Consider the following 27240-nt stretch of genomic DNA (forward strand, 5'->3'; position numbering starts at 1 on the left):
CTGTTTTTAAGCAGAAAAGGTATACATCAAAGAACACGTGGGGTACACTGTGGCCAACACAGTAATTTAAGGGTGAATGGCAAGGTTGGGGCGAAGAGATGGCTAACATTAGGTTATTACCATAATCCAGGTGATAAAGCCCTGAGCTGCCTGGAGAGGGAAGTACGGGGTCAAGGAATAATTAGGATGGATGGGGCAGATAAAAGTCAGTGGCTGAGTGTCTACCCTGGATGGTCGAGTGAATAGTGACAACTTTAGTGGGAGGAGGATGTTTGAAGGGAACCATGAGTTCCATTTTAGAGATGATCTATTTCTCCCTGTCCAAAATCCAAAGAAATGGTATTCTAGTGTGTAGCTCGTGGTTATTAATATGCATTTAGGAGCGTCACCAGCGACCCTATAATTAGAATATGGAGAACACAAGAGGCCTTCCAGACAGAGAAGACAGAGAAAGAAGAGCAGTAGGGGGCCGGGCGCGGTGGCTCAAGCCTGTAATCCCAGCACTTTGGGAGGCCGAGGCGGGTGGATCATGAGGTCAAGAGATCGAGACCATCCCGGTCAACATGGTGAAACCCCGTCTCTACTAAAAATACAAAAAATTAGCTGGGCATGGTGGCGCGTGCCTGTAATCCCAGCTACTCAGGAGGCTGAGGCAGGAGAATTGCCTGAACCCAGGAGGCAGAGGTTGCAGTGAGCCGAGATTGCACCATTGCACTCCAGCCTGGGTAACAAGAGCAAAACTCCATCTCAAAAAAAAAAAAAAAGAAGAAGAAGAGCAGTAGGGGCCAGGCACGGTGGCTCGCACCTGTAATCCCAATACTTTGGGAAACCAAGGCGAGTGGATCACTTGAGGTCAGGCGTTAAAGACCAGCCTGGTCAACATGGCAAAACCCCATCTCTACTAAAAATACAAAAGTTAGCCAGGTATGGTGGTGGGCACCTGTAATCCCAGCTACTCAGAAGGCCGAAGCCAAAGAATCGCTTGAACCCAAGAGGTGGAGACTGCAGTGAGCCGAGATCACACCATTGCACTCCAGCCTGGGCGACAAGAGCAAAATTCCATCTCAAAAAAATAAAAGAAAAGAAAAAGCAAAGAAGAGCAGTAGGTCAAAAAGAGTTCTGAGGAATAGTTGAGGATGAGCCCATGGTAGAGATTAAAAATAGGAACATTTGGACAAGTAGACAGAAACCCAGCAGGGAGAGAGTAATTCACAGAGGCCAAGGAATGAGGAGTCTAAGCTTTCAGGGGGCCAATCAACAGCACCACGTGCATCAGAGAAAGGAACTGAAGGGTTAAGAACAAGGGAATGGAAAGTGAGGAAGTAATGACATCAAGTGTAGGCTACTTTTTCAATAAACTTTGCTCAAAGGGAAGGAGACAAATCAGGTAAGAACTAGAGGCTTACACATGATCAACGGAGAGGCTTAGAGGGAAGGGCGTGGAGAAATTGCACAAGATTATAGGCTGTGGCTAAAGAACTGGTAGAAAGGAGATAATTAAAGGCTCTAGGTCTCTGAGGAGAGAGGAGGATGAGATTAAGAAACCAGGTGAAGAAAGATTGGCCTAGAATAAACCTGGGCTACCTTAGCCTCTGAGACTCACATCCCAGTATATAAGGTACCTCTTATGTACAACAAAAAAGAAGTCTATCAATGACATAGATGTAGATAAATATATGTACGTAAAATTTCATACAATCATTTTTTTTAAACTCCTAATGTTACTATAAATTCAGAGTGGGAGGGTTAAAGGAAAGATCATCCCAGGCAAACGAGGCCAAGCCAAAATGCAACTGCCAGCCTTGTTGGAACACAATCTCAGGGTCACAGGCTCCTCTTCATCACCCCCAAACACAGTAGGGATCTTAGCCAAGCCCCCTTTCTGGAGACTTCTTCTCCTTGGACTTCTCTACAAGTAAAAGAAATGGGTTGGCTCAAAATCATAGGCAATAACCTATCTGTCCATCAAGAGATGAGTGGATAAACAACTGTATATCTATACAATGAAACACGACCCAGCAATAAAAAGGAATGAACTCTTTTTTGTTGTTGTTGAGACGGAGTTTCGCTTTTGTTACCCAGGCTGGAGTGCGACGGCACGATCTCAGCTCGCCGCAACCTCCACCTCCTGGGTTCAGGCAATTCTCCTGCCTCAGCCTCCTGAGTAGCTGGGATTACAGGCACGCGCCATCATGCCCAGCTAATTTTTTGTAGTTTTAGTAGAGATGGGGTTTCACCATGTTGACCAGGATGGTCTCCATCTCTTGACCTCGTGATCCACCCGCCTCAGCCTCCCAAAGTGCTGGGATTACAGGCTTGAGCCACTGTGCCCGGCCAGGAATGAACTCTTGATAGACTCAACAACATGGATGAATCTCAAAATAATTATTCTGGGTTTTCAAAAAAGCCAGACCGTCCCCTCAAAAAGAGTACATGCTATACGATTCCATTCATATAAAATTCTACAAAATACACACTAGTGGCAAAAGCAGATCGGTGGTCTTTTGAGAATCAAAAAAGGGGTGTCCCAAAGAGGGGTAGGAGGGAAAGATTGCAAAGAGGCATGGGGAAATTTGGAGGCATGATGCATGTGCTCATTATCTTGATTGTGGTAATGGTGTCACAGGTGTTTGCAAATCAAAATGTAAATTGTAGACTTTATGAACAGTTTATTACATCAGTTATATCTCAATAAAGCTGTAAAAACATGTAATCACAAAATGACCTTTTGGTGCCTTCTAGCTGACTTTCAGCTCCATTTTTTTTCCTGATGGCTCTTTGATCCCTTTACGCAATTGCCTTGAAGAAACCTCATTAGCCCCAAGCAAATATGCTTTTGTTCTTGGAAGTCACCAATCCTGATTTTTGCAATTTAAAAAAAAAAAAAGAGGAAAAATTTCTGAGCCCCCTTAATAATTAGGGATACAGTTCATTCCTTTTCTCCTAAGCTCACTAAAATCTTACTGGAATCAAACATTCTAAAAGATGTTTTCTATTCTCTGTTTTAGAGCCTAAAGTAAAAAAGATAAACTTTAAATCAAGCAGAAACTTTTTCCAGCAACTTCCACTCTTGTGATACTGAACTGAACTGAAGTGACAGATTTTAAGAGTTGCCTGAATCTTCTGGAGTTAACCTGGTTATTGACTTTAAAAACTCTAATTGTGAAAGAAGGGGTCTCTTCTCTCTTTGGAATGGCGCTCAGAGGACCCAACAAACAGCAATAGAATAGAACATTACGGATTGCTGGGTGAGAGTATATTTTAACCTGCTTCAACCTAAAACTGCAAAATAAACTGGTCGAATTTAATTTTTAAAGTTTCATAATTTCTGACCACTGATCTACATTTCTGAAAGGTTACATGTAAAATAAACATGATGTGTGTGTGTGAAACTGAATCATTTTCTAACTCATTGACTGTAAAAAAAAAAAAGAGAAGAGATCATTTGAACTCTGCCTTTGCAATTTATCATCTTCGTGATCTTAGACAATCTCTTAATTTCTCTAAGCTTCAACTTTCTCCTCTAAAATCGAGTTGAACTCAAAGGGCTGACCTAAAGATTACATAAAATGAGAAAAAGTAAGGCACCGGGGCTGATACATAGACATTATTCAATAAAGCTTTATGAAATCTGTATTACAAATATCTATTGAGGTATAATTTCAGAAGCCTTTATCTCTTCTTCTGATAAGCTTTCGTTTGGTTATTATTCAATACCATACAGCTTAAAGTTTATCATTCGCTTGCCCTGTGTCACATTAATAATCTGCAATAACAACCCCCAAACACACAAGAACACATTAAGGGAATTTGCTATTACAGCTAACATTTGGTGAACACTAACATTTACCAAATGTTATGTATGCTTTTCACAACAGTCCTATGACTTCCATATTATTATGACTTCGATTTTATAGATGAAGAAACTGAGACACAGATAATTGTTCCAAGGTTACAGAACTAAGAGGCAGGGTCCAGGATTTAAACAAGACAGCCTGACTGTGGAGTATCTGAGCTAAATCACTACTCTATACTGCGAGGTTTTTTTTAAACAAAATTTTAGCCAGGCGCAGTGGTGGCTCACGCCTGTAATCCCAGCACTTTGGGAGCCCGAGCCACGTGGATCACTTGAGGTCAGGAATTCAAGACCAGCCTGACCAACATAGTAAAACCCTACCTCTACTAAAAATACAAAAATTAGCCAGTCATGATGGTATGCATCTGTAGTGCCAGCTACTCGGGAGGCTGAGGTAGGAGAATCGCCTGAACTTGGGAAGTGGAGGCTGCAGTAAGCCAAGATTGTGCCACTGCACTAAAACCTAGGTGACAGAGTGAGACAAAGAAAGAAAGGAAAGGAAATGGAAAGGGAAAGAAAAGGAAGGAAAGGAGAAAGAGAGGGAGGGAGGGAGAGGGGAGAGAGAGAGAGAAAGGAAGAAAGAAAGAAAAAAGAAAAGAAAGGGAGGGAGAGAGAAATAAAAAAGAAAGAAAGAGAGAGAGAAAGAGAGGCTGGGCATGGTGGCTCACGCCTGTAATCCCAGCATTTGGGGAGGCTGAGGCAGGCAGATCACAAGGTCAAGAGATCAAGACCATCCTGGCCAACAGGGTGAAATCCCGTCTATACTAAAAATACAAAAATTAGCTGGGCGTGTGGTAGCACATGCCTATAGTCCCAGCTACTTGGGAGACTGAGGCAAGCGAATTGCTAGAACCCAGGAGGTGGAGGTTGCAGTGAGCCAAGATCGCAGACTGCACTTGAACCTGGCGACAGAGCAAGAGTCAGTCTCAAAAAATAAAAAAAAAGAGAAAAAAGGAAGGAAGGAGAGAGGGAGAGACAGAGAGAAAGAAAGGAAGGAAGAAATTGTAAACTCTTGGGCCGGGCGCAGTGGCTCAAGTCTGTAATCCCAGCACTTTGGGAGGCCGAGGCGGGTGGATCACGAGGTCAAGAGATCGAGACCATCCTGGTCAACATGGTGAAAGCCCGTCTCTACTAAAACTACAAAAAATTAGCTGGGCATGATGGCGCGTGCCTGTAATCCCAGCTACTCAGGAGGCTGAGGCAGGAGAATTGCCTGAACCCAGGTGGCGGAGGTTGCGGTGAGCTGAGATCGCACCATTGCACTCCAGCCTGGGTAATGAGAGCGAAACTCCATCTCAAAAAAAAAAAAAAAGAAATTGTAAACTCTCTTGTTAAATAAATCGCTGCTGGGTAACATAAAAATCACAAGTCTCTTAAGGTTTTCAGAAGTACTAGATCATCTACTGAAGTCCATCCCCCTGCCTTTAGGCAGGTCCCAGGCCTGGTAAAAAAAAAAGCCTCCTAAGAACAAAATCCCAAAACTTCTACCCAATATTCACTCTAAAGTTTACTGTGAGGAAATTATTGTGCTTTTATTATTACTAATTGACACATAATAATAGTACATACTTACGGGAAGCGGATGGAAGATGGAGTTTGCCAGAGGTTGGTTAAAGGAAATTCTTAAATTACAGGTAACTTAAATATTCAATGCTGCAAGCTAGCCCCTATTTCTTGGGTTGATGAACCCTAATATTTCCATTTTTCTTACTCACTCAACTATTAAATAAACATTTATTACGCATGCCCAGCTGAGTTATATCACTGAACCTGGAGAGAAAAAACTCAAGTTCTGAGAGAATGGCCACCTGTGTCTGTTTGGCGTGGGGGATGCAGGGACAGAGTAGGGAGAGGAAAGGCCTTCATTTATGGAGATGGGTACAGATCTCCCAGACAGCACCATGTAACCCTCTTATGGGCTTCACCATGTAATGCTGAAACATCCCAACACTCAGAGCAAACCCAGGAAAGGCAAACGGGCCAATCCCAAGCAGGCATGCCTGAAAAAACCACACTTCCCTTTTCCTGAGTCTTAAATCTGTCAAACACTACCAGCTTGCCATCTTCCCGGTGTAAAAGTTTTTCATTTACTAAAGGCTATAATTAAACGAACTCTTTCTGTCCTGCAAACAAAATATTAATACCTTCAGTGGCTGAATTAGAAATGCCCCAGTGTGATGCTGGTGAATAGGGCAGGTTGAGGACAACATGAGGCCCTTAGATTAGGAGACACAAAGTCTGGATTCCGGACCTGATCCCACGTTGCCTTCAGTCTGCATTTACTGTGCACCAAAGCCCTGCGGAGTGCGGGGAGTGGGGGCGGGGGGGTGCGGAAGGAAAATCAGTCTCTGCTCTCCGGGGAATGTACAGTTTATCCATAAAGATGATGAAATGCACAAGCCCCTGTGCACTGTGGCAGCGGTTACAAAGGCAGTAAACTCAAGATATTAAGGAAACACAAAGGAAGCTTTCCTTAGCTGTTTTTTGTTGTTGTTTGTTTTTTGTTGAGAAGGAGTTGCTCTTGTTGCCCAGGCTAGACTACAATGGCACGATCTTGGCTCACTGCAACCTCCACCTCCCGGTGCAAGCGATTCTCCTGCCTCAGCCTCCTCCTGAGTAGCTAGAACTACAGGTTCCCGCCACCACGCCCGGCTAATTTTTGTATTTTTAGTAGAAGATGGGATTTCGCCATGTTGGCCAGGCTGGTCTCGAACTCTTGACCTTAGGTGATCCTCCCACCACGGCTTCCCGAAGTGCTGAGATTATAGGCGTGAACCACCGCGCCCAGCCTCCTTGGCTGTTTTTACCCCTGAACCTCGCTGAACTTCTTAGATTCCGTTCATTAAAATTAGGATAATAATTCCTTGTTAGTATACTTTGTGGTGTTGCAGGATCACAAGGGCCAAAGCTCCCAGAAAAATATAAAGGACAATTCAAGGTAGGGATTATTAATTAGTGAGGTAATGATGCAATCCGCACATTGAAAAGATTGTTTCAGCTGTGCTATAGGAAAGAGAACAGTTGCAACTTGCTAGTACCTGATCAAGGGGGAAAAACAAAACAAAACAAAAAAAGGCCGGCGTGGCAGCTCACACCTGTAATCCCAACACACTGGGAGGCCGAGGCAGGAGGATTGCTTGAAGCCGGAGTTTGAGACCAGACTTACCGAGAGACCTTGTCTCTACTAAAAATAAAATTGTCAAGTGCCGTGGTGCACCTGTGGTCCCAGCTACTCAGGAGGCTGAGGTGGGAGGATCGCTTGACCCCAGGAGTTCGAGGCTGCAGTGCGCTATGATCGTGCGCTGCACTCCAGCCTGGGCAAAAGAGTGAGACCTTGTCGCTTAAAAAAAAAAAAAAAAAAAAAAAAAAACTAACCAGGTTCGGCCTTCTGCGGAGGGAAATCCGGAGCAATCCCCAAAGTCAATGACTTGAAAAGGGACGCCCTGGGTCTCAGCACTCCCGGCCAAGCGCCTCCCGCCGCTAGTTCTCGGTAAGCTCCCACCTTCCCCGCTCTCATCCCCAGCCCCAGGCCGGATACCCGAGACCGAGGTCCAGGACAGCACGGACCGAGTCGCGGGCGATCCCTGGCGGCCACCTGCGGCCACCGACCACAGGGAGCGCGAGGGGCGGGGCGCAGAGCGAGCGCGGGGCGGGGGTGTGGTCTTCTCGCGTGAACTGATGACGTCATCTAAGCGACGGTCCGGAAGGAAGTCGCGTGTTGAGGGGTGTGGCGGCTTCTACCGTTGCATTGGGGCTCGGACCAGTACGGAGCGCCTGGAGGGACAGCCCGGTACGCGGCCCCCGCCCCTTCGTACGCGCGCTGGGCCTAGCTGCTGCTCTCGGCCGGGGCTAACCCGCCACCCTCGGGAACCCCTGTCCCAGCAGCCCCTCTACCTCAGCCGGCCCGCTCCTGGAGCGAGACAGAAACCCTTTTCTGTCGCGTCCCCTCCTTGCGAGCCGCAGGGGGACCGAGCGGAGGCTCTTGGAGACGCAGCCCCAGCCCAGGGTGCTTGACTCTCTCTCGGAACGGGGCGGGGAAGGGGCACGAGTGACCTCGGGGAGGGAAGGGCACTGGCAGAAAGGACGCAACTGCACATCGGTAGCCGGAGGCCGCCACGGTAAAATAAGCGCCTCGCAGATGTCCGCGCCCGGGTCACGTTTAGACCTGGGACGCAGAATCCACGCCCTGCGCTCACGGGCCCACGCACGCACAGCTGAACTTTGCAGTCACCATAGTTCCAGATCATTAAGTGTTCAGGATCCAGCTCCTCCGCGTCCTGTGCCTGAACGCGGTCGGACCCGGGAGCCCTGAGGCTCCCAGTTTGGGACATTCCCTTTCTCTCTGACCACGAGCTTGGGGATGTGTCAGGTGCAAAGTGCCAGAATATATGGGGGGAGTGTAGCTCCAGGCTTGTTCAGAGCCCTGTCCTGTTTAGGGCTAAAGGAATAACTGGGAAGGTAGATGCGAGGCCAGCGAATCCTACCTTGGAACTCTGCTCGCCTGCCGGCTCTGGCACTCCAGCATCTGAAAGGAGTAAATAATGGTTTCCCTTGAAACTGCAGGCAATTAGGAGTGGGAGGCTCTGACCAGAATTACATAGCCACAACTGCTTGTCATTTGACATCCTCTGTAATTTGGGCCAAAGTACTGCAGCTGCCTCTCTTCCCTACTGCTAGTATGAGAGGTTCAGTGACAGCACATTCGTGTTCACAGGAAGACAAGGCTGTGTTCTGAACCCTTCCCAGCTGGCACGGGTTCTCCCTTGAGCAATGGCTGTATCCCGAGCCAGTGCTTCCTCAGTGCGGTGGGGACTCTAATTCCACAGTTAGGGAAGGGGAACGTTGACTGAGAGGGAGGAGGAAGCAAGCTGTGGATTTAGCGTTGAGTTCACACGACACCAGGCTGGATATGAGTCGCTCAAGGAGCTCAGCTTAGTGAGGTCCTCTCGCTGTTGTGGCCTTTTCTCCTGCACGTTAGACCACACACATTTTCCCGTGTCTTTTCCCTAGGATACAGGCTCACTGATGGCTCAGTTGGGAGCAGTTGTGGCCGTGGTTTCCAGTTTCTTTTGTGCATCTCTCTTCTCAGCTGTGCACAAGATAGAAGAGGGACATATTGGGGTATATTACAGGTAAGGCAGAGACAGGGAGAAGCCTGCAACTTCCTGTTAAATAGCTCCCTTTCCTGGTCACCGCTTTCCTAGCAGATTCTGCTGAACATCTGTGTTTATGTTTCCTTGAATAGGAGAGTCTTTTTAGATCGAGCTTTTTATGTCAGTGATCGTGGGAAAGCGAATATGTATATATGTAAGTTTATTACTTCCCTTAGTAGTTCAAGATGATGCCATGGGTGGTGATTAATAAACGTGTACATAGATTTAGAGACAAAACTTAAGGGAAACCGGTACTCCTCACAGATATCCCTAAAATACTGTTTTCTCCTACATCCCTCTGGCAGTCTTGGCTCCACACTGCAAAAGCCAGCTGAGTCTGAGTTCTTGATGGCAACTTGAGAAGGTAGCCTACTTTGCTGACTTGGGATACTCTTTTAAAATTAGCATTTCAGTCAGCCTGGGTAACATAGTGAGAACCTATCACTAAGAAAAAAAAAAAAATTCAATTAGCTAGCTATGGTGTCACACACATGTAGTCCTAGCTACTCAGGAGGCTGAGGTGGGAGGATCACCTGAGCCCAGGAGATTGAGACCAGCCTGAGCAACATAGTGAGAGCCCATCTCTACAAAAAAATTAAAAATTAGCCTAGCACGTGCCTAGTCCCAGCTACTCGGAGGGTGAGGCAGGAGGATCACTTGAGCCCAGAAGTTTGAGGCTGCAGTGAGCTGTGATCACACCACTGCACTCCAGCCTGGGTGACAGAGCAAGACCCTACCTCTAAAACTAAATCACAATTATATTAACATTGCAGGAAAAATGAAAGAGCCTGCAGGTTGACTTATGTCAATTAAAGCAAGCCTTATGATAGTGGTTCCTACAATAAAGGAGCCCATTATGTCACTTTTTTTTAATTCTTTGCATAATATAAAACAAAGTCTTGAGTTGCTTTCTTTTTAGTAATCTCCATGACCCAATTTTTTGCTTTATGTCTTTATGAACTCTTCTTATACGTGCTGTTGTGATGCCTATTTCTGGATTGCCAACAGCCAGTTCTAAAACTCTGATTGGATTCCTTTCTCCTTTAATTCTTTGTCCCTATTATCTGCTTACATGTTCCCCAAAAAGGCTTGTAACTTTTGCATTTACATATAACTTGATTAGAAAGGTAACTCTGTTGCCAAAACATATATTTCAATTACTTATAAAGTGCTTCAAATTAATCTTTTGGTTGGTCATGTGAGTGGACTCCAGCATTAGTGCAGGTCGTTGATAACTATATTACTGGACTTAACTGCCCCAGTGGATTGCCACAAGCCCAACAGATATGACAAAGTAAAACAGACTTATCTAAATATACCCATGGATTCTGCTGTCTTTTTTTTTTGGACAAAGTCTCACTTTGTCGCCCAAGCTGGAGTGCTGTGGCACAATCATGGCTCACTGCAGCCTCAAGCTTCCAGGCTCAAGTGATTCTTCCATCTCAGCCTCCTAAGTAGCTGGGACTATAGGCATGCAGTCACCATACTCAGCTAATATTTTCCTTTTCTTTTGTAGAGACAGGGTCTCACTGTTTGAGACAGATTGGCCTCGAACTCCTGGACTCACGCAATCCTCCTACCTCAGCCGCCCAAAGCACTGGGACGGCATCCAGCGGATTCTGCTGTCATTATTCCATGTCGCCTGTGTGCCTCTTTTTCTCCTTGCAAAAGCATGAACAATGGTTTTATGTTTTACTTTCAGGTTTCCTAGAATATTAGGGTCTAGCTGAGAGGAGGAAAGGGATCTGTGGCATGGCTCCAGCACATGTCACTCTCTATTATATGTTTCTAGGGCTGAAGGGAAAGTTGACCCTTATGATTTTGATCTAACAGATCCTCTTGCCAAACTGAAGCTGCCTCTCTCTCCCCCTCCTCTGCAGAGGCGGTGCCCTGCTGACTTCGACCAGCGGCCCAGGTTTCCATCTCATGCTCCCTTTCATCACGTCATATAAGTCTGTGCAGGTATGCTTGGCCTCTGTGGTATGGTTGGACGACTAAAAATTTGGGCTGTTGACTAGTGCGTGATTTAAAATTATTTAGCCATTGGATAAGTAAAATGCCATTCCAGAGAATTATATAAGGATAATTTATATATATATATATATATATATATATATATATATATAAAGAGAGAAAGGAGAGAGAGAGAATGAGACTGGGGATTATTCCTTCAAGATAAAGCCAGAGAAGAACCTGTTCTGAGTATATGGAAGGAAAAGTCCAGTTGTATGTGTGTATGTTTTAAATCACAAGCTACCATGTTAGCTGGAAAGAAAACATGGTAATTTTGCTGATTTGTATTTGGACTTCAGAAATCTGAACATGATTTTCGCAGTGAGTGGGGAGGAGTTGAACTAAGTGAGGAGAGATGACATCTAAATAGGAGTGAGGTTAGTTGTGGCACACCTAAAGCCTGGCTGAGTTAGACTCGCCATCTCCGAAGTATGTCCAGCCAAGAAGAATGAAAAGATTTTACACTTTACACTGATCCAGGAGAATGTCTTGGGATATCTCCTAGCCATTTTCCCTGTAAGTTTCATGTGCTGATTACCAGGCTTTGTGGCTTTCAAAGTGCATTCAGGTACATTGTCTCATTTGAGTCTTGCAGTAATCCTGAGAATGGGCTGAGCAGGTCTTAGGTTCTGAGATGGGTTAAATAAGTAATCTGCTGTTTCCAAACTAGTACAGTAGTCCTCCCCCTTGTCCACTATTTCACCTTCCACAGACTCAGTTACCCACAATAAACCATGTTCTGAAAACAGGGGACTACAGTTGAATAAGATATTTTCAGAGAGAGAGAGAGAGACCACCTTCACGTAACTTTTATGACAGTATATTGTTATAATTGTTCTATTTTATTACTCATGCATCGCTCACTGTACCTAATTTACAAATTAAACTTTATGATAGGTATGTACATATAGGAAAAAACATGGATCTATAGGGCTTGGTACTCTTTGCAGTTTCAGGCATCCACTGGGGGTCTTGGAACATATCCCCCTAAGGATAAGGTGGTGCCTACCTTAAACAAAAGAGGTAGAAGTAAGCACAAGTCTTAAGACACCCAATCCAGTGTCGTCTTCACTAACCATTATCACTCAGCTTGTTCATGTGGTGGTTCACTTACAGTGAGGCTGGGGCAGGGGCCTTTGCTTTTATTAGCAACAATATGAGAAAGGAGGATTAGGTGGGGCAATAACGTTTAACAGAGGCAAAGCGCAACCCATACAGTTATTCCAGGACAAAGGCATTTGGAATTCTGAGAAGTAAGTTACTTTGTCATGGCCCATCTTCTAGCATTTTATGTTTCCTCTGTTTCCAGACCACACTCCAGACAGATGAGGTGAAGAATGTACCTTGTGGGACTAGGTAAGGTACCCAGAATAAAGCTGTTAAGCACAAATAAGTCAGAGAAAGGGCTATCTGGCTGGCTGCAGGAAGAGATAGTGAAAAGGGAGGCATCCTTTCTTGGTTAATTCCCTGTATTGATTTGACCAGGGAATGAAGTACAGTAGAGGAAACCATACATGGTTCGGGAGGGGCTAGAATGCCCCACCTAATAAAGGAGTTTGCACTTACTCTATTAGACGTGAGGATCACTATTCACAGTAACAAAGACTTGGAATCAACCTGAATGCCCATCCACGATAGACAGGATAAAGAAAATGTGGTATGTATACACCATGGAGTACTATGCAGCCATACAAAGGAACGATCATGTCCTTTGCAGGGACATGGATGGAGCTGGAAGCCATTATCCTCAGCAGACTAACCCAGGAGCAGAAAACCAAACACCACATGTTCTCACTTATAAGTGAGAGCTGAATGATGAGAACACATGGTCACGTGGTAGGGAACAACACACACCGGGGCCTGTCAGAGGGTATGGAGTCGGTATAAGAGAGAGCATCAGGAGAATAGCTAATGCATGCTGGCCTTAATACCTAGGTGATGGGATGATCTGAGCAGCAAACCACCATGGCACACGTTTACCTATGTAACAAAGCTGTACATCTTAAACATGCATGTACCTTTGAACTTACTTAAAATAAAAGTGGGAATAAAATAAAATTTTAATATTTGAAATAAAGAAGTGAGGGTGCACAAAGGTTTTTTAGCAGATAAATGGCCTGATACAAGAAGATAACTTTTGCATAACTAAGGAGAATGTCATAAAGGTAGGGGAGACCTTCAGGGCAAAGAGATCCAAAGAAAGCACTGCTATAGCAGTCCCGTTGGAAAGAAAGGAGAGTTTAAACTGGGATAGAGTAACAAAGAATACCGCAAAGAAACACTCTGACAGATCCGGAATTGGGACATTCCACAAGATAACAGGCCTGATCTCTTCACAAAGTGGTTGTATTTAGAGAGATGTGGGATAGAACGGAGACTTACAAGAGACATAAACAGTAGCAAGGGTGAGCGTTGATTAGAACCTGGTTTAAAATAGCTATGACGGGTACAACAGGAATGTGTGAGTCCACCCAGGCTGCCATGACAGAGGCTCACACACCTGGAGTCTAAAACAGTAGTTATTTATTTTCTCACCATTCTAAAGGCCCGAAGTCTAAGATCACGGTGCCAGCAGGGGTAGTTTTGGTGAGACCTCTCTTCCTGGCTTATAGGTGACCACCTTTACGCATGTCCTCACATGGCCTTGCCTCTGTCCGAGAGAAAAAGGTCTTCGGTGGATACCAGACCTGTTGGATCAGGACCCACTCTTATGATCTATTTAACCTTAATTACCTTCTGGAAGGCCTAATCTCCAAATACGGGCACACTGGGGGTTAGGGCTTCAACATATGAATCTAAGGGTGAGGTGTACACAGGTCACTCCGTAACACAAACTGTTAGGGAAAATTTTGAATAAGGACTGGGTATTAGGTGATATTACAGAATTATTGCTAATTTTCTTAGGCTTGAGAATGATATCACTAGTGTATAGGAGAATGATTATCCTTAGACATTGCTCGCCAAAGTAAAAGAGTAAAAGTATCCGAACTGCAGCTTACTTTGAAATGTTCAGAAAATAAATAGATAAAATGTTATCAGTGTTGAATTTAGGTGTCTGTATATGGTTATTAGTTGTACTCTTCTTTCAGCTTCTCTATATGTTTGAAATCTTTCTATAATAAATATTTGAGGGCAAGTGGAGTGCGACACTAAAGTGATAGTAAAGATAGTTTAAAAAAACACTGACCACAGAATTCCACAGTAACCTTGTAAGTTCTGAAAACTTCTTGACCCTCCTTAGACTTTTCCATGCAACTGATTATCTTAATCAAAAGGCATTGTTGATTCCAAAGATACAAGTTACTCTTTCGTGCTGGCCCCAAAAGTCTCACTTGTGTCTTTGTAGAGATGTTCCTAGGTAGTGTGATTTCTCAGGAGAGTGTGCTGTTGCCATAAGCACTGCGGAACTCCTACTTAGAGATCCAAGCTGCCTTCCAGCCTCCTATGAACTCTTCTACTCCTTTTCTGCCAAGCCCCACATCGTATGCCATCGCCTTAGGGGACTGCGCCATATTCCAGAGCTTCCCAGTGACTTTTTGTCCATTCTCCCTCCAATAGTGGTGGTGTGATGATCTACTTTGACAGAATTGAAGTGGTGAACTTCCTGGTCCCGAATGCAGGTACGTCTTACAGTTGATTCTTACCACCAGCTCACTTTCCCCAGCATGCCACTCCTGTGCCTGTCATGGCATCTCAGAAAAGGAAAGGAGCTGTGTCTAAGGGCATTTTGAGTCTTGCCTTTTCTTATGTCAAGCCCTTTCCTTCCCTCCCAGTGTATGATATAGTGAAGAACTATACTGCCGACTATGACAAGGCCCTCATCTTCAACAAGATCCACCACGAACTGAACCAGTTCTGCAGTGTGCATACACTTCAGGAGGTCTACATTGAGCTGTTTGGTAAGAAAGTCCCTCCTGAGCGTGCATGCTTAAGCAGGGTTCCTAGAACCCTGCATCTCTCCACTGTCTAATGCCTGGCTGCCTACAGGGTGTGATGGGCACTTATAGACAGGAAATGTTCAAGAATCTCATGCTCAGGAGCTGGTCACAAAGGAGTTCCTGGAGAATGCTGATGACAGTGCAACAAGATCCTTAGAGGGCTGGAGCTTTGGGCACAGGGACCATCACGGAGTAGAGTATTCACTTCTGGCCTCAATCAGAGGCTAGAGTGGAAATGTGTTCCCACTGTCCCTAAACTATCATTCTATCATGAAGACATGGTTCATTCCAGAAGAATCATAGAGATTGTCCAGCCCAGCATTCTCATTTTAAGATAAGGGTACTGTGATCCAAAGCGAGAAAGTCACAGAGCCAGGTGCCAGTTAGTAGTGGAACTGAAACAGGGGCCTTCCTCTCCTGGCTCTCACTTCAGCATTCTTCTCACCACACCACCCTGAACGGAGGGCCCCCAGGAATGGGTGATGAAAAAGACATGATTCATAGTTAATTCTAGAAGTGAGAATTAATATGAGCTATGAGAACCATAGCTCCTTCCACTTCCTGGAACCTTTGTGATTATTATTTTTTTTACCCTGTACCCATAGCAATGAATAGGAAAACATTTTAACCAAAAAGCCTCCACATGTCTAAGCAGATACGTTTTGTCCTTTTTACCTTTTTCAAAGTAAAGGCAACCTGACTTAGCAGCAAAGGAAGGACACAGTTGAGTAACTGTTATAACTTGTTTGCAGTCAAGTACTCTGTTTAAACTCACTGCCAGAAATTCTCTAATAGCCAATGCCAAAAGCAAATGAATTTTTAACCAATAGTACAACTGTTCTTGACACTAGGACTGGAAAATGATTTTTCCCAGGAATCTTCATAAAAGGGACCCTGAGCGAGAACATTTCTCACAGTAAACAGGAGGACTCATCCACATCACCCACAATAACTAAGCAAACCGCCTTTTGCACCATTTAAGATTTAGGAAATCACCCAAATTACTTTTAATGTTTCTGAGGGTTTGTAGTCTTTTATCTGTTTTAGATTCAGTGTGCTTTTAAGAAAAAATTGGTAAGTTTGCCACTGATTTTTTTTTAACCTTAAACTAATAGAATTTTATAAAACATTAATTCTATCTAGCCATTGTCTTAGGGCTTGTGCCATTAATGAACATTTCGAAGCACTGAAACAAAAGACAAAGGTCCCTAATGTCCTGAAGAGAAAATTAAAATACAAAGTTGTTTTGCATTAGAAAACTTCTGTCTTATACTAACTTGGTAGCTTAGTGAAGTACAGCTGTTTGTATGGAGGAGCTGGGGAAATATATTTGCTTTGAAACTTTTTTATTTTTACATCTCAGTCTTAGCAAGCACTACTTGTCTTAGAATCTGTCATATCCATAAAGGAGGAACTCAGGTCCCTAGTCCTGGCCCTTCAACTCAGAAGGTTCTTCTATACTTTCTTCCTCTCAGGACTCTCATAGCCCAGACTTTAAACATGAAACTGCATAATTTTCATCACATCTTACTTTGCCGAATCCTCTTTGCCCATGTTATTAAAGTATTATCTAATACTTACTCCAAAATTTACCTGAAGAACCTCTTTGTATGTAGTTAGTAATATAACTTTTTTTTCCTATCCCAACACCTTTTAATACAATGGAACGGATATAAACATGGATACAAACACATGGTATAGGTATCACTGAAGTAGAGTGACACAAAATAATATCTATATATACAACACTCCTCTGCAAATAGCAAATGTAAAGTAAAAGATACCCAACAGATCATTTTGTTTTATCTCACTGTCATTTCTTAATCTATAGTCTCCAATGTATCCATGCAAGGAAGCAGTACTAGCTGTATGACTAGAGGGTAGCTCTCTTGGGTTACTTACTGAGACCTTATCTTTGTTCAGATCTGAGCTGTCCTACCCCCTCACTGCAGTCTGGCTTCTCCTTCTCTGAGTATAAAGGCTGACATGGGATGGCTCACCTGTAGCTTCAGTGTTTGAAGTAAAGAAAGCTTTATGCAGATTCTGGCTTTTATTGGGTCTCCTCTGACAGTAGAAAGATTCAAACCACAGTCAATTCCAAGAACCCTTCTAAGAACAGAGACAGAGTCACTCAAACGATCTGATTTGCTATACCTAAATATAATTCATGCTGCTTTTCTCTATGATACACCATAATATTTTGTCCAAAAATCTTGAAACATGTTACTAACTTTGAAGAAAGACTAAAACCAGCCACTTTAGAGACTAGAGACACTCAAGCACTGATCTATTCATAAAGTTTCTACACAGCTGAAGAAGTTTGCACAAATAGACAAAAAATAGTACAGAAAACCTAAATACAGAAAAATTCAGAGAAAAAATCCATCTTTTAGAAAGCAGGTCAAATGGACTCAGTTAAAGACCTCACTGAATGTAGGAGAATCAATGGGAAACAATGTAAAGACTTCTGCTAGAACATTAATAGGAACCAGCCTATGTAATCAAGAAATTATTTTGCCTCCTGATCTAAATGCTTGCCTCCAGTCTAGGGCTCAGCAAAAGGCCTGGTTATTTGAACTGGTTGTCAATCAAGGTCCCCTTCATTTTCGCTTTCTTGGCTTCCAGTCCAGCCAGCTCTTGCAGTCGCATCTTGCTCATGCCTTTGCGCTCCAGCTGTTTTTCAATCACTTTGGCATTCTGTGCATAGGAGTCAGCAACTTCCCTAGCCTCAATCTCCTCTTCCTCTTCATCAATGGTAGACACAGTGACAGAAGTGAACTTGCCCATGTCTTTGGTCCATTTGGTCATCATCACCTTCTTAGGAGGCTCTTGTTTCTGAGTATATATGTTCGTTTTCCCAAAGGCCTGGCCAAACTTGACTACTGCTCCATCCACAATGAAGGTAACAGGAGCGTTATTCGGCTGGGATTGGTAGAAGAGCAGCAGTCCACACTTTGCACATTTCTTTCTGTGCTGTCGTTCAGTGCCTTCAGGTCTCCGCAGATACACAGTCTCCTGGTCTTCTGTGTTACAAAACTTACGGGCATGTTTGGCAGCATCAATCACACGGGACCGGTCCCGGGGCCTCATGGGCAGTTTCTCTAACTGACAGTCCAGCAGTAGGACCATCTGGCCGCACAAACAATAGTACACATGGAGGGGCTTCTCGCCATCATCATATTCCTCCCGGTTCCGAGTGTCAGAGCAGACTACTGACCGAGACACTACTTTCGGCATGGTTCCTAGGAGCCGCCCAAAAAAATTACGCATACAAGAGGGTCGCGCTGAAATGACGTCACGAGCGCGCCAGGCGTCTTTTCCCGGCGGCTACCTTAGTAATGTAACTAAATGGCCCTTATCCACATTTCCGTAACATATAAACATCAGTATTACTAAAACACCTTGCAAAGTATTCCACATTTTCCCAGTAAGCTACTAACCCAGGGCCACAGGTTTCCACCTTGACTGAGATATAATTTGGTCTGTTGAGTGACGTGTTAACTTATGGAGGACACGGGCCACTTTGGTTGATATGCTACTTAAAATATGAAATGTAATGTTTAGTTCTAGTTGTTATATTGGTTGACCCTTAGCAGGTGGAAGGTGCCGACTTTGGTGCTCACAGGCTTGTGACAGCACCTCCTATATGTAGAAACATTACTGTCCCTTGTTTACTGATAGTACTGTCTTAAAATCCTAACAAAGCCCAGCAATTAAACAAGCTTGTTATTTTGGCTACTAGCCAGTTTCCACGCGCCTCCGTTTTGGCATCAGTAAAAGGACAGAGACTTTCTCTTCCTCCGAGGCTCTTGTTTGGGCACGGGTGACCACAAAAGGACCACTTAAAGCAGATAGCAGCTGACAGTGAAGGAGAGATGCAGTGTACAAGTCCCAGTCTGGTTTCACTCGGTCTTTTTCTCTAAGCCCCTCCAGGATCCTACCGAGGATCTCATGGGCAGAGGCAGGAAGAGGATTCTAAAATCTGAGAAGCCCAGGCCAGAGAAGGCAGCTTTCGTGCTGCTGTTCTGAGACTGCAGCTGGAAAGGAAGGGAGAGGGGGTAGTCAGTTACAGCTATTCCTACATTTGTCTGTAAAACAACTCTTGTGAATTCCAGACAAAGAAATAAGGCCCAAAGCAAACAGCACATCAAAAGCCTGGGGTCACTTCCAGAACTGTAAATTTTAATTTTTCCCTTGTGTTGTTTGATGGAGTTCCTAATAGAAACAGTCTTCCTTGGGGGTCTCCTTGACATCAAAGTCTGTTTTTCTTTTAGAAACTTCTAAAATTACTAGATTTAATGTGCTCAGCTCTTTCCACAAAACCTAAATAGCCATTCCACCTTCCTTCGTTGTGGAAACTATGAATCTTCCTTCTCTTTTGCTGCTGTTGTCTAGGGAAAGGCTGCTGCCTCATGCAAGAAATGTTCTAGAATTGGTATCCTTTCTTTTTTTTTCAAGTTCATCCCTTGTAGGGCATGGTTAGTATTTTCAGCAACAAAGGTTGAGTTGTATCTTGAGGCACAGAAAGAGGATGCCCTGTCATTCGCTGTGTAGAGGGCTGTCTGTGCAGGCTACTCCAGAAGTTGGGCAGGGGGTCTTTAGACTTGTGGGCTTTGATAAGCACCCTCCCTTGGGAAGGTACATTCTTGAGCTGATGATTGAGTTTGTACTTTACCCTCATCATGCCCTCCCTCATTTAGAAAGTGTAACAACTCCTTTTCCTCTGTCTTTACTTTATTCCAGATCAGATTGATGAAAATCTCAAACTGGCTTTGCAACAGGACCTGACCTCCATGGCCCCTGGGCTGGTCATTCAAGTAAGCATTGCTGCATGGGGGCAGCCCCTCTCTCTCTGACACTGCGGTCCTTCTCCCAAGGGATGTTCTTTTTGTGCAGGAAGATCAAGACAGTGGGAGCTGTGTGTGTCCCTCACTACCCTCACTTTCCCATCAGCTGCTGTTTTAATCTCTCTCCAGGCTGTGCGGGTGACAAAGCCCAACATACCTGAGGCAATCCGCAGAAACTACGAGTTGATGTGAGTATACCCTCCGCCTGGACTGTGACCACCACTGCCTCCCACCTCCCACCTCATCCCATCCCAGAGGTAACCGAAGCTGCCTGGCTTCTCGGTTATCCCCTTGCTAGAGGATTTGCCACAGCCCACTGCACTGTAAGATTGGACAGATGTGTCAGGGCCATGACTGGGGCTCCCTACCTGTGATTAAGAACCCCAGGAGAAGCCCTATAAAGCAATAATGCTTTGAAAAGGGCCAGGGGGCCTTGTTTGTATTCAGTGACTCATGCCTAAGGGGAAGACAGAAGCAAGAGACCAGTAAGTGGACAGGCAGGTGTATTTTACTAAAGTAAATTACATTTTATTTCCCACAAATGAGTTATTTGGGAGAAGAGCTGTGTTACTGTCGGCAACAGATCAGCTTTTACCTAGGCCATGGAACAGCCTTCCAGGAGGAGTAGGAAATAGGAGTTTGCCTCTCTTCAGTAGAAGAGTTCAGCTTCTTCTGGGGACAATGATGTTCCTGAGTTTCTCATAGCAGCCTCACAGCTTTGTTTCCTCTTCAGGGAAAGTGAGAAGACAAAGCTGCTCATTGCAGCCCAGAAGCAGAAGGTGGTGGAGAAGGAAGCAGAGACAGAGCGGAAGAAGGCACTCATTGGTCTGAATGTGGTTCTGTGATCCCCCTTTCCAGGCAGAAGGGCCGGGGGTGGTGGGAAGATGCAAGGAGGCTGAGGCCTGCTGAGACCCCATGGTCCTCCAAATCACTTCCACAGCACAGGAATGGCAGGTGGACTCCCAGAAGCAAAGTTGAAATTGTCAGATCATGGCCAACGGGAATGAGTTTTGAGATTCCACTTACCTCTTAAATGAAAGGAGCCCTGCCTATTAATTCTTAACTCATAATAATAATGGCTAATACTTAATTGAGCCACATATTTTCCTAAGCACTTAATACGTGGGTTAACTCAACTGTCACAACCACTTTGTGGGGTAGGTACTGTATTATCCTTAATCTTATTTTATCGAACCAAAGGACAGAAGGGTAAAATACTGTGCCCAAGGGCATATGGCAATAAGGGATGGAACTGGGGCTCCAACCAAGGACACTTGCTCTAGAAGCTATGTTCTTAGTCACCGCACCGTATTATCAACAACAAACCTGATCCCTGTGTGCACTGAAGGGCCAGGTAGACCCCTACTAGAGTACTGCATTCTTTAGAATATTCCTTTGGGAGAAGTTCCCTTGTGAAGTTAGGGCTCATTCTTCCTATGTTGGGCCCAGGTCTCCTTGGTTACTGCCTTGTGCTGATGGAAGGGGACTCTGCTCACTGGCACATCCCACTCTGCCCGTGTGTGCCCTCACCGCCATCCTCTGGGGGCTTTTCAGCCGAGCTGACCCACCAGGACACTCAGCTTGGGGGAAAGGTGAAATCAGTCAAACTCTGAAATGCCAGAACTCTAAGTCTTTCCTCACTGTCATTTTTTCAGAGGCAGAAAAAGTGGCACAGGTGGCTGAGATCACCTACGGGCAGAAGGTGATGGAGAAGGAGACTGAGAAGAAGATTTCAGAAATTGAAGGTAAGCAGAAGCAACGCTTATGCCTGCGTTCTGAGACCCCGCCCTGTGGCCCGTGGGTGGGGGAGCTGTTGCCTTTGCCCTTTAACAGTGCTCTAGGATGGCATGATCTCTGTGCAACAGCAGCTTTTCTCCATGCAGAGACTTGAGATTTGAGGCAATTGTGGCCAGATCAGCATCTGTTTTCTACTTCAGAGAGCGTTCGTTCATTCAGCAAATGTGGCTTGAGTGCCAGGATGTGTCCAGCATTTTGTTAGACTTGTGAAAAAGGAAGTCCCGTAGTCCCTGCTGTCTTGAAGTTCCCAGGCTGGCGGGGCCTTGGAGCACTGGGAGCGCACTCTCAGCAGCTGGCTCTCCCCCATGCCTTAGCTACCCCTGCTCCAAAGTCAGTTGGCACCATGGTTTTGGGCTCAAAGTCTGTTCTCCAGGTCTATGTAGATATTAAGCCAGGTTTGAAGAAGACAGATTTTCAGCACCAGTCACACAGGAGCTGGAGAGAAAGGTTTTCTTTGCTGGCTTTTCTGAATATCATTCACCTTCTCTTCCTGCTCCTAAGCCTATACCTCCTTCCCACTGCCCACCTCTTACTTGTTGGGTTGGCTTATGTCAAGCAAATTCCAAGGCAGAACTGGAACCTCAAGGCCCAGCTTCAGGCTACAAAGTGTTATGTCCAATTATACTCATTATGGGACCTGTCAGGCTTTGCAGGGCCCCATAGAGGAGCCAGTTAGGATTTCACAGATCAGTGGCTCCTCATTAGGGAGCTCTTAGCAAAGCAACACATTTTTATTTCTCACAAATACATGTCATCAAGTGCTCAGGCCAGCTGAGGGGGCCCCACAGCAGCCAGAACCCTGGCTGGACTGCAGGCTCCTTCTACGCAGGGTCACACTGGAGACATGCAGTGAGAACCCACCCCCAGACTGACCTTTCTCCCAGACATGCTGCTGCAAATATTACTCACATGAGGCTGGCCTGTTTCTAAGACAAGGGGGTACATATCAAAAATTTTGCATCAGCTTGACAGAAAGCTAGTCTCAGAGCTGATTAGGGAAGAATATGGCTCGTACAGTGGAATTAAATAGGTCTTAATCAAAACATATGTTGGTCTGGCCCATGGCCACATATTCTCTCTCAGGATTGTGCCAGCTTAATCACAGTTCATTAAGACTTTTTTGAAATGATTGATGGAAAGAAAAGGGAAATGAAGTTGGAGACAGACTGAAATATGTTATGTTCATGGCATTCAGTTCTCAGGTGGATCCACCTCTGGCCATACTCAGAGCTGCCTTTGAGCTTTCCTTGCTTTTGCTGTGTAGCACAAGAGGGAGGAGTGGAAGGCTCTGGCCTCGAGCTTGAGGCAGGATTCCACTGCTTTGCTTCACAGACGTGGATCTCCAAAAGAAGGAAACAGGTGGAGACAGGAAGTGCTTCTGGCTAGCATTGCTTTTTTCCATAGTACTGTCAATGTGTATGTTTGGGCCACAGACACAGACTTGCTGTCCCTGTCATCAGGAGATGCTTTCAAAGCACTTTTTCATCTTGGTTGATCCTTATAACAACTTGTACAATAGGGGAAAACATTTAAAGCACAGAGGAAAAAGCGATCTCCCCAAGGTCACAGCGGCAATCAGGAGCGAAGTTCTAAGGACCAGAACAGAGTCTTCCCATAGCTTCTGCACTTCCTACAAAGAACTCCGTTTTAGCCCTTCACCAAGTTCACTGCACTCCTTCCCCTTCAGACGCTGCATTTCTGGCCCGGGAGAAGGCAAAGGCGGATGCTGAGTGCTATACTGCTATGAAAATAGCCGAAGCCAATAAGGTAAACACCCTGCACAGCCGATAGAGAGGTGTCTTTGGGTCCAGGTCTGTACTGCTGGAGAGTTTCCAGCGTTGAATGCCCACCACCACCCAGCGGCCTTCACGGCCTGAACTGAAGACGCCTGTGCTGTGTGCAGGTACTTCCCTTCTCCTTGGATGTGCCTTGTTAGAAGTTTAGTTTTGTGTTAAACATGAAAACTTTTAACTTTTGCAACTCTGCTCGCAGATCTCAGATGACTGTCTCTTACAGAAATGTAACAGTGAGACCACAAAAAGTAGGTAGGGGCATAAATATTTGACAGAGAACCTCGTCATAGGAACACTGAAGGGGCATCACCCCCCGTTTTCTCTAGTACGCTTCCACCTAAGTCTTCCATCCTTTTCTTTTAACAGCTGAAGCTGACCCCTGAGTATCTGCAGCTGATGAAGTACAAGGCCATTGCTTCTAACAGCAAGATTTACTTTGGCAAAGACATTCCTGACATGTTCATGGACTCCGTGGGCAGTGCGAACAAGCAGTCTGAGGGGCTGGCTGACAAGCTAACCTTCGGCTTAGAAGATGAACCTTTGGAGACAGCTACTAAGGAGAATTAAAAAAAACTTTATACGACTGCAAATGATACTTAGGCAGATCTTTATTTTTTAAGATGAATCAGAATGTTCCTGCCTCCCCCACTACCTTCTTTGACTGTCTTCAAGTTACTGTGGTGAAAAAGAAGAACTGAACTTAAATCTACTCCCCTTCCAGGGAGGGGAGGGTGGGGACTGAAGATAGGGGCTTTTATTTCAGGTAAGCAGTTTATATGACTTCCAATAAGATTTGTAAACCATGGGCTTGACCTTTGACCTCAAGACACTAATCCTTTGAGGCTGGCTTAATTAGGGATGCTATCATTAAGGGAGGGGAGAAATGTACAGTGTTGCCTCCAACTGATTTGATTTCCCTTATTTGGGAAAATGTAGTCCAGTATTCTCACCTCTGCCTCTGAGGTGGGGGATGTCTGTGAGTGAGGCTCAGCAACTGAGCAAATATGTGCTTGTGAGTTTGCCAGCAGAGCTGTGGAGAAACAGCTGCAGAGAACGTTCGACCCTCCTGGCATTTTTGTCCACATGTATATGAGTTATTTTAGAGGCATGCTTTCCTGAGCCCTCATAAAGAAGTACTGGTGCTAGGTTTTGCAAAATTTTACATACAATTTGCTCCTTGCCCTAGGGCCCAGAGTGGTGGTTTCTGACTGTATTTCTAGAGTTAGAGCTTGATCACCACCACTCAGTTATTTCTGCAACTTTTCACCTATCCTGTGATTTTTTTTTCTTCTCAAATAATCTGTTCATTGGTTCCACTCAGCATCAAGAAGACAGGGACAAACAACTCAAGTGTCTTAATAGCTGCTGGAGTAGGATCCTTGTTATCTCTTAGCCACTGCAGGACCTGCCTGACAGATTATGCATGCACCTCGAGATGAAGTGTCTTTCTATTGTAGAAGCTCTACAGTGAAGAGGTCTGACCCTGTGTGCGGCAACAGGAATGATCAGTCAAGAGATGTCCTAGTCTTAATGCCTGTGCCTTGTGCTGGGAGTGGGTCTGGCTTGGTGATAAAAGGACTCTATTCACTAAGTGGCCTGTGTTTTTGACAGGTCAGACAACATTCAGTCTCCAGAGACAGCTGTGTGGAGCAAGTCAGAGTTCATGCCCAAGTCCCTGGGTTGGAATGGCTGCGCCAAAAATCTATTCAAAGGGTTTTCTTTTTCATTACTAGCTCAGAAAATTTTGAGTCACCCTGGGAGATTCAGGATGGGGAGAGCAAACTTGAGCAAAAAGTTTTCTTATATCCTGAGATTGGGGTGATGGGGAGCATCTGACCTGTGTAGCCTATGGGTTTTGTCTAGAATCAAGTGGAGGGCAGCTATCTGTAGTTAACTTGCAAGCATATCGGTGCCCTCCATGACCAGCTCTGGCTTAGGACTTGGCCCTGTTATGAGCTAACTCCTGTACAACTCCTACTGTACCCCTCTTTCCTAGGTGAATCTGTGAATGGTCCCTTCTGGCAGCAATCCCTGCCTTATTTTTGGGCCCATGCCCAGATTTCTGGTTTAAGGAATTTCTGGTCCCAGAACTTGGGCCAGCTTGCTCAGGAGTTTTGGGAGCCTTGAGCCTGCCTAGAAAGATACAATGTTAGCTCCCCTTACTTCAAAGTTGCCCTTCTCTGTTAAATTCCTGGGACTTCCAGTCCTGGACACAATTTTTGCAGGCAACAAAATGTTCCTGGGAATGATGGATTTTAACATGCTCCAGAGTCCTTTCAGAAGGGGTCATTTCCCTTGGCCGGGCACAGTGGCTCATGCCTGTAATCCCAGCACTTTAGGAGGCCAAGGCAGGCAGATCACCTGAGGTTAGGAGTTCGAATCCACCCTGGCCAACACGGTGAAACCCCATTTCTACTAAAACTAGAAATATTAGCTGGGCATGGTGGCAGGCACCTGTAATCCCAGCTACTTGGGAGACTGAGGCAAGAGAATCGCTTGAACTCAGGTGGCAGAGGTTGCAGTGAGCCGAGATCGTGCCACTGCACTCCAGCCTGGGTGACAGAGCAAGACTCCATCTCAACAAAAGGAAAAAGAAGAAGGTGGTGATTACCCAAGACCAGCACAGGGGGTATCTATTTAAAATACACTCATCTTCCTCCCATTTCTATGCTATTAATCACTTGTTAGGGCAACATGACATGCCAAGCATCCCCACTTCCCATGTATGTGTGTACCTTCCACTCTGAGCTTTTGCTGCCTAGGCCTCAGAAAACACCAGTTCACCACAATAGAACCAGGAGCAGGGATAGCTCAGCTTTTCTGAATACCATGCTTTGCTCAAGTCTGAACTTGAGGGCCTCTGCAGTACTAACATCCTGTGATAGCGTGTCCCATAACCACGAAAGAGCCTCAGGAGAGTCAAGTCCAGCTGCAGCTGCCCTGCCCCAAGTTACTGTCATTTCCTCTGTAAACAAAAAATATGTTGCCGTACCCATTAGTGTCAATCCAGTGGTTGTCTCTATCTGTCTAAATAGCAAAATCATAGAAATCAGCTGTTTTCTTTGCATAGGACAGCTAACCCATCTGTCTGTATGATTTTAACACTCACTAGAAAATCTAATCTTAAAACATTTGAATTCTAAACATGTAAAATGTGAGAACCTGCAATTTTGTAGACAGTGAAGTAATGGCTGCTATTTATAAATGGAATGTCTATCAAAATTACTGTTTATAAAATTCAGTTTTTGTAGGATTATCCAAGGAAAAATCACCTTGATTGAATGTTTCTCACTCATTAAACTTTGAAGAAGTAATTCATATCCAGTACTGTTTTTAATCACTTTTTAAAATATTAGGACCGAATGTTTGCAAGGAAACCAAAGTTTATTAATAATTTTTATATAACTAAAATAGATATGGAGGGATCTATGATTATATAAAAAGGGAGGGTTACTGAAGGAATTTTAGCAATATATTGATCCAAGAAAAGGAGCTGTTTTATAAATGATCATTCACTGTTCCTCTGGTTCTATGTATCTTTCAAAACATACCTTTACTGTTTAAAGAGAGTAAATAGAGAAAGTAAGATGGTCATACTTACTGACTTTATCTATTTAAGTTTGATGGAGATAAACTATATCTTGGCTAGTGGCTACTGTGTCTGTGAATTTAACAACTACTTCTTTAAGTCCTATTCAGTAGGGTTCTAGCCACTGCTTTTTTGTCATTTCTAGCCTCTGTTTTTTTCTTGTTTCCTTATAAAAGGGGTAATGACCAATTATTTTGTGTTTGCATTTCCATTCCTTTTTATTTCGCTTTTGTGTAGACTAATGATTGAATAGT

The 27240-nt window shown here is 44.6% G+C and overlaps 1 protein-coding gene, 1 long non-coding RNA gene and 1 pseudogene across 7 annotated transcripts in view; 1 reads left to right on the forward strand and 2 right to left on the reverse strand.

Moving 5' to 3' along the window:
• Positions 1 to 8392, reverse strand: part of LOC118146789 (uncharacterized) — a 23615-nt gene extending 15223 nt beyond the window's left edge. The window contains exon 1 of the long non-coding RNA XR_008475943.2: positions 8341 to 8392. This is a non-coding gene — a long non-coding RNA (uncharacterized LOC118146789). The remainder of the gene's footprint in view (positions 1 to 8340) is intronic.
• Positions 7596 to 27176, forward strand: ERLIN2 (ER lipid raft associated 2). Of its 6 annotated transcripts, none has more exons than XM_035270262.3 (12): positions 7596 to 8390; positions 8867 to 8988; positions 10890 to 10971; positions 12332 to 12378; positions 14581 to 14642; positions 14796 to 14921; positions 19704 to 19777; positions 19937 to 19995; positions 20541 to 20632; positions 21463 to 21552; positions 23292 to 23371; positions 23764 to 27176. In XM_035270262.3, the coding sequence occupies exons 1-12, from the start codon at positions 8319 to 8321 to the stop codon at positions 23962 to 23964; spliced, it is 1107 nt and encodes a 368-aa protein (XP_035126153.1). In that variant the 5' UTR covers positions 7596 to 8318; the 3' UTR covers positions 23965 to 27176. The 6 variants fall into 6 exon arrangements, with proteins under 6 accessions (XP_035126153.1, XP_078203599.1, XP_078203601.1 ...); XM_078347473.1 differs by having other exon boundaries at positions 7596 to 7974; XM_078347475.1 differs by having other exon boundaries at positions 7596 to 7862.
• Positions 16998 to 18226, reverse strand: LOC100414923 (chromosome 13 open reading frame, human CXorf56 pseudogene; annotated as a pseudogene).
• Positions 27177 to 27240: the final 64 nt, after the last annotated feature.

Source organism: Callithrix jacchus, chromosome 13 (assembly GCF_049354715.1).
Source record: "Callithrix jacchus isolate 240 chromosome 13, calJac240_pri, whole genome shotgun sequence".
In the NCBI taxonomy this organism is placed as follows: domain Eukaryota; kingdom Metazoa; phylum Chordata; class Mammalia; order Primates; family Cebidae; genus Callithrix; species Callithrix jacchus.